General features: G+C 42.4%; 1 protein-coding gene across 5 annotated transcripts in view; it reads right to left on the reverse strand.

The window, feature by feature from the left end:
- The window catches only part of RPP21 (ribonuclease P subunit p21), a 15,377-nt gene that overhangs the window by 7,010 nt on the left and 1,015 nt on the right, over window positions 1–7,352 (reverse strand). Inside the window, exons 4-5 of one of the 5 annotated variants that reach the window (XR_001883521.1) lie at window positions 6,472–6,679; window positions 2,811–3,085 (exon numbers count right to left, since the gene is read on the reverse strand). Coding sequence is in view for 2 of the 5 variants with exons in the window: in XM_017862848.1 (XP_017718337.1) it covers window positions 6,304–6,401; window positions 6,554–6,679 (224 nt within the window). In the remaining 3 variants the exon portion in view is untranslated. Of the gene's footprint in view, window positions 1–2,810; window positions 3,408–6,256; window positions 6,404–6,471; window positions 6,680–7,352 lie in introns of those variants that run through there. The other 4 variants (XR_001883519.1, XM_017862848.1, XM_017862849.1 and 1 more) reach the window with 4 other exon arrangements.

Genomic DNA, 7,352 nt, shown 5'->3' on the forward strand with positions numbered 1-7,352 from the left:
AAGCTCCGCCTCCCGGGTTCAGGCCATTCTCCTGCCTCAGCCTCCCGAGTAGCTGGGACCACAGGCGCCCGCCACCTCGCCCGACTAATTTTTTGTATTTTTAGTAGAGACGGGGTTTCACCGTGTTAGCCAGGATGGTCTCGATCTACTGACCTCGTGATCCGCCCGTCTCGGCCTCCCAAAGTGCTGGGATTACAGGCTTGAGCCACCGTGCCCGGCCAGTTATTTTAATGTGTTAGAAAAATACTAGTTTTAAATTGAAAGTAGAGATACAATTCTTCAAATATATTTGGGCAAAAGTGGTAACTGCAGGAAACAGTGAATGAAAGAAAATAAAAACAATAGCATCCCACCACATACAAGTCCTGACAATTTTGTAACTATCATGCTGTTTCACTCTCAGCCTCCCGTTGTACTTGTTTGGATTAGGACCTGGAGAGTGCAGAGTTTGGGGCAGGGCGCAGGCAGAGCAGTTCAAGGCAAACCTACCCTTCAGGGCAGGGCCCCTACTCCTGCTTAGAAATACCCAGCATTCCAAAGAGAATGTTCCCCTTCTTCTCCCTAGGCCTTGACTTCTCCTTGGGTCTCAGGCAAAGGACTTCAAGACTGAGGAATTCTTACAAGTTTTCCTTAGGCTGCACTGCCCTTGAGCTATGAAGCAAAACTACGTTTGATGCCCAAGAACATAGGAGGTGAGAATGAAGGGAAGAGATGGGTGCAGCTGCTTTTACCAGAGTCGGCGGTGCCAAGAGCCTGAGCTGGGGAGCTCGCTGCCATCTCTGCCTAGGAGTCCTCTGTCTCAGGAACTTTAATCTTCCTAAAACATGATTTGCTCACTCACTGCACACATTTTCAGTCCATCTATCCCTGAACCACATCAATCTTCCTAAAACATGATTTGCTCACTCACTGCACACATTTTCAGTCCATCTATCCCTGACCCACATCCTCGCCTAGGGTCCCCTTGAAGCACAGCAAGGACAATTTGGGTCAGAGAAGTTAAGCCTCGTTTATTTTAGGAAATAAAAAAATAGACAAATCAGGATGGGTCAATCCATTTGTTAAGTAGAGATGGGACAGTTTGGGATACAATACCCATAAATCACATTTGTGTAGTTCTTGATTTTTTTTTTTTTTTTTTTTTTTTTTTTTTTACATTAGGCTGGAATAAGACTACCAAATTTCTTGATTTTTTTATAAAGGTGTTTCCCACCCATTTGAGCCTGACCACTTGAAAGAGTTACTTCTGTACACATTTACACAAATCATGATTAGGGCCCTGTAACAGAAACACACACACACACACAGAAACTGTTATTTATCAGGTGGTCAAAACCCAGAGATTTGATGATGCCTTATTGTGTTGATGAAGGTAACGTAATCAGACAATATTTTGTGTCTTGTTTTGTATGGGGAGTAAATTGATGTAATTTCTGTGAAAGGCAACTGGTATTTTCAATCAAAATGTAACTGCAAAAGTATTTGATCTGGCAATTTAACCTTTAGGAATTTATCATGTGGATACAGACCCAGGTGTAAAATAAAATGTGAGCAAAAATATTAAGCATAGTACTCTTTTCACTTCACTTTAAAGTTGTTTTTATCGTGAACAATAACATAAATGCAAAAAAGTACAGCTAAATGAAGCATACATGCAATGTACCTCCTATCTTACTTGAGAAATTAAATGTTGCTGGCAACCCAGGTGCCTCTACTCCAGCAATCACATACCCTCCCAATTGGCTACTACCCTGAATTTTCAGGCGATGTTTTCTTGCTTTATTTTCAAAGTTTTCCCACCTAAGTAGAGATTCCTAAATAGTAAATTATATGTCTGTATATATATTAATATTTTATTGTTTTTGAACAGTACATAAATGGAATCATACAATATGTGCTCTTTTGTATGTGGAGTTTTGCTGAATAGTATGTTTTTTTTGGTTTGTTTGTTTTTTCTTTCTTTTTTTTTTTTTGAAACAGAGTTTCACTCTTGTTGCCCAGGCTGGAGAGCAATGGCATGATCACAGCTCACCGCAACCTCTGCCTCCCGGGTTCAAGCAATTCTCCTGCCTCAGCCTCCTGAGTAGCTGGGATTATGGGCATGTGCCACCACACCCAGCTAATTTTGTATTTTTAGTAGAGAAGGAGTTTCTCCATGTTGGTCAGGTGGGTCTCGAACTCCTGACCTCAGGTGATCCACCAGCCTCAGCTTCCCAAAGTGTTGGGATTACAGGCGTGAGCCACCGCACCCAGTCACTGAATAGTATGTTTTGAAGACTCATTCATGCTGGATGTATAGCCATACCTAAGCTTTACATATTGTTTATGGGCAGAACACTTCAAAGAATGTAAATACTCAACAGGGAGCAGACTAAATAAATTATGGTATATCCACATAATAGAATATTATGCAGTGATGAAAAATAATGAAGCTGATGTTAGATACTAAAATGGTAAGAGCACTAAGCTTTTTTGCTAAATAAAAAGCAGTATATGCCCCATATAATAGTATTCTACCATTTGTATGAAAGAAAATTTAAATCAAGACCAACTTGTTTATATATATTTACAAAACATCCAGAATGTTTTACAGTATTCTCCTCTGGGAGATAAAATGGGTAGCTGGAAAATTAATTCCCCTATCTATTTGCATACTTTCTGAATTTTCTACTACTTGCATGTATTACCTATTGAAAATGAGGCTAGAGAGTGAAACAAAATATTGCCCAGTCGCACAGCTAGCCAATGTCAGAGCCTGGACTCAGCCCGTCCCAGTTATAGGGATTTTACGCCAGATCTCTTTCTACAACTGTAAAGCCAAGAAGGAATGAATCAACAATTAGCTTTATACTCCATAATCTGGGAAAGCCTAAAAGCATACTCCAACTGAGACTGAATGTTGGTTTGTTCATTTTCCCCACAGTTCCTCTTCAAGAGACAGTTTCAATCCCACAGTTTTGGTGAAATTCCACTGGGCTGAAACAGGGGTAATTTCAGAATGACCCACCACAAAGCAGGACAGGATCCCTAAATGACAGGCTTTCGTCAGGATGGCACAATAAGTTCACGCTTGGGCAAAGACTCTCTGTTCCAAGTTACATGGCAATACAAAAAACATAAAAAGAGAAAAGTTATAGTTTAGTTAAGGACAAGAGAAACACCACTCTCCATGAAGAATGGGTCATCATGAAAGCAAAGGCAGTGGGAAGGGCTGACACTTCCAGCATGCTGTTTGTCAGGACTGACTGAAGGCAGGCTCTCTCCTGAAAGAAATTGCCACTGACCACTGCTTGCAGATGAGGCTTCATAAGAAGCTCCAGGCCCAGGCAGTTGGGAGGACTCAGGTATAGCTTGGAGAGAAGGCATTCACTCAAGCCTTAGTGAACCAGCAAATTACTTCACACAATCTGTAGAAATCAACTCAAAATGTATTAAAGGCACAAATGTTCCAGGTAAAACTCTAAAAGAATTCTTTTCCATTACAAGAAAAAACAAAAAAACAAAAACCTCAGGTCTTACTCAGCTCTGGCTGCTATAACAAATACCACAGAGTGGGTGGCTTATACAAGACATTTATCTCTCACAGTTTTGGAGGTGACAGCAGATATAGTTCCAGTGAGGACCCTCCTCCTGGCGTACAGGTGACTGACTTCTTTCGGTGTCCTCACAAGGTAGGGAAAAAGAGCTCCAATCTCACTCTTCTTAAAAGAGCACTAATCCCATCACGGAGGCCCCACCCTCCTGACCTCATCTAAACTTAATTACCTCCCCAGGGTACCCCTCCAAATACCACCACACTGGGGGTTAGGGCTTCAACATATGAATTTTGGGGAAACACAAACATTTAGCCCATAACACCCTTCGAATCAAAAAGAAAAGAACACCATGAAATCCAGTAGAAAAATAGGGGAAAACATTTGAATAGGCAGTTCAAAAAAAGAGGAAAATGAATGATGATGACTTATTTGAAGCTATGCAGTATCACTGGCAATAAGAGAAACTCAGGTTACAACAAGAAAGGGAAACACTGGATACTGATTAGATTGTGACAAAGATGAGGAAGTCAGTTAAAATCAACTGAGCACGTAAAGAAAGATGAACTTGGTATATTGCTGGGGAGTGTAGACTGTGGAAGCTGAAGGAAAGTTTGTCTTTCCTCAGGTAATTTCCATATACAAAAACCCAGAATCCAATTTGTAATTGTGTATAAGTACTCCAGAGGCCCACTCTCATAGGTCCACGGTCTAGAATTCTACTACAGAGATATATATGGTAACATATATTGGAAGCAAACTAGTTGACTATCCGTAAGAGATAAACAAATGTTTTAAAAGCATAATCTATGACAGTCCGAAACACTGAATTAGATTTACATATAGTACACAGAGCTTAAAAAACGTTGTCAAAAAGATAAAATGGTCTCTGCAAGCTAGGTATAGTCCTTCCTATCCTGCTGCTGGATCAGTGTGATCTCTGCAGGGTGGAAGCCCAGGGCCCAGCACCTCAGGGTGATATTACAGTCAGAGATGGGGTCATAGTGGGTGCTGATGGGGAGTACCTTTGGGGATCTGAAGAAAAGGGTCAGAGGAAATTTAGAACATTCATTTCCCTTCCATAGGCCATTCAACAAGGCTCATTGATCGCCCTAATAAGGAAAGGATTTTAGGAAAAGACACCCAGACACCAACATCTACTCTAAGAGTCCAGGGGGAACATTTTCCTTTTTCAAAGCAGAGTGAGGCAGGATATAGTTGTGGGCACCAGGTCTGAAAGGAGGTGAGGGGGTCCTAATTAAGTAGTGTGAAGGTCACACTGAGCAGGGCCAGGGTTAGAACAAGCTACAAAAAGAATCAGGATGGAGGCAAAAGATAAGGTATGAGGAGAGACAGTTCGGTTCTTCAGGAAGTAGCTGCAAGATCATGAAAATTAAAAACTTTTATGCATCAAAATATACTATCAAGAGAGTAAAAAGACAATCCATGGAATGAAAGAAAATGTTTGCAAATCATATATCTGGTAAGGGTCAGCGGTGCGATCTTGGCTTACAGCAACTCTGCCTCCTGGGTTCAAGTGATTCTCCTGCCTCAGCCTCCCGAATAGCTGGAATTACACGCACCTGTTAATTTTTTGGTATTTTTAGTAGAGACAGGGTTCCACCATGTTGGCCAGGCTGGTCTCAAACTCCTGAACTCAAGTGATCCACCTGCCTTGGCCTCACAAAGTGCTGGGATCACAGGCGTGAGCCACGGCACCCAAACACTTACATATTGGGATGCTTTTGTAGAAGCCAGAGGGGAGTAAGAAATACAACTACTCTGAGACAGCCATGCTGTGAGAACATCAAAGCTAGCTAGGGAGCAAGGATACCTGGAGAAGCAATGAGGTGCTAAACATGCGAGTGAAATTCTTGGGTCTTCCAGACCACCTACCAGACACCAGCTAAATGCAGGTATGTAAGCTGATTTTATATGGAACAGAAGAACCACCCAGTCAAAGTCTTTCAGAATTCCTAGTTCACAGAACCAGAGGAAATAAATCATTATGTTTTAAGCTCCAACATGAAGTGATTTTTTAATACAGCAATTGATAAGCCAACACAGGGTTTATAAGAGAAATAAAGAAAACTGCATTCTGGGAATAGTAAATTTTGTTTGTATGCTTTTGGCATAACCTGATTAGCTGGCAATCAGCAAAAAGGTCAGTCTAGGAATTCTGTACTTCAGTAGGCTTTCTAGGGATATGGAAGAAAACATTTTAGTTGCTTATTCTTAAGAAAACTCTGAGAGTTTACCTATGGGACACAATTGCGAAATGTCTGTTGGTGTCCTTTGTTAGCATCTTTGACTTTGTTAGTTCAGGTTTGCGCCCTTTCCTTTATTAGAATTTTATTAAAGATAACTTTGAGACTGGGAAAAGACCTGAGTCTTTTCTGACTCTGAGTGGGCCTAGAGGATATGAACATTTTCCGCTGCTCCATATTTTTCCCCTTGTTTAAAAACAGCAGCAGTGGCATCATTCTCTCCAGCTCTTCAGTCAGCAGTTATGGCTGCCCAAACATGGAATGCCCTAAGGTGGCTCAGGACATTGATAGCGAACTGGGGGCATGGCCTTGGAAATGCGAGCTGCTGAGTGAGGCTAAGTGGTCTATGGAAATCATGATCTCCCCACATGGTGGGATTACAAAGGTGACCAAGAAACACAGACAGAAACAGAAGAAAATGGAATTAAGAGTTGAAGTACCCAGAGAACAGAATCATGGAATGTAAAACAAGTAAACTTTATTTGGGAGACTAGGTGAATCCATCACTGGTTACTGGAACCCTGAATCTGCATTTTCTCCTCAGGAAGGTGGTCTGAAATGGAGTGTGCTGTATTTGGCAAGGGCTGTAGTGGTTTGGAATCTGGGTAAATGAGCAGAATCAGAGGAGCAGAATTAGCTTTCTGACTGTGGTACCTCTCACACCAACCCACCTGTCCATGTGTCCTCTTCACTCTATGTTCTCCGTTATCCCGATCCTCTGAGGTGTCCTCCATTTTCTCCCTCATCTCTCACCTGCTTGGTTCCCGAGCTGGGCCTCAGGCCGGTCTCCCCAGAGTAAATGCCCGGGATCATTGAGGAAGCGTTGGCTGCGCTGGCATGTTAGGCAGGTCTGTACTGTCCAGCGCTGTCCCCTGCAGCCTAGGGTGAACATGGGAAAAAGCGTGTCCAGGTTCAGAAGTAACAGTCTCTTGCTGCCAGTTTTGCCTCCAGTGTTTTTCAGTAGGTATCCCCACTCCCCACCACACCCCAATTTGAATGCACATTTGATGGTGTCAGGCCCTGGCATAAGCTCCATCGATTTCCTGGAACTCTTTAAGATAAAGTTCAAACTCCTTAACAAGACTTCAAGAGCCGGCTTGTTCCCCTCTCCAGTCTCATGTCTTGCCCTCCTATCTCAAACTCCAGCCTCCTGAACTCTCATTTCCTTGACAGCACCACAAGCTCTCTTGTCTCAGAGACTTCACACATGCCTAGAATTTCCATCTCTCACTCCCTTTGCTTATCATGAACTTCACCACTGGCATGAGTAAGTGAGCATTCTACTCCCCCAATTAATTTTTTTCTACACCATTTTGTTTCTTAGTCTGTCCCATCAATCCATAATTTCAATGAGAATAACGAATCTAGCACAGTACCTGACACATTTTAGAAAGTATTTGCTTAATAAATGAATGGTGGCCGGGTGCGGTGGCTCAAGCCTGTAATCCCAGCACTTTGGGAGGCCGAGGCGGGCGGATCACGAGGTCAGGAGATCGAGACCATCCTGGCTAACATGGTGAAACCCCGTCTCTACTAAAAAAATACAAAAAAC

The sequence above is a fragment of the Rhinopithecus bieti genome, unplaced genomic scaffold (assembly GCF_001698545.2).
Source record: "Rhinopithecus bieti isolate Rb0 unplaced genomic scaffold, ASM169854v2 scaffold_64503, whole genome shotgun sequence".
Classification (NCBI taxonomy): domain Eukaryota; kingdom Metazoa; phylum Chordata; class Mammalia; order Primates; family Cercopithecidae; genus Rhinopithecus; species Rhinopithecus bieti.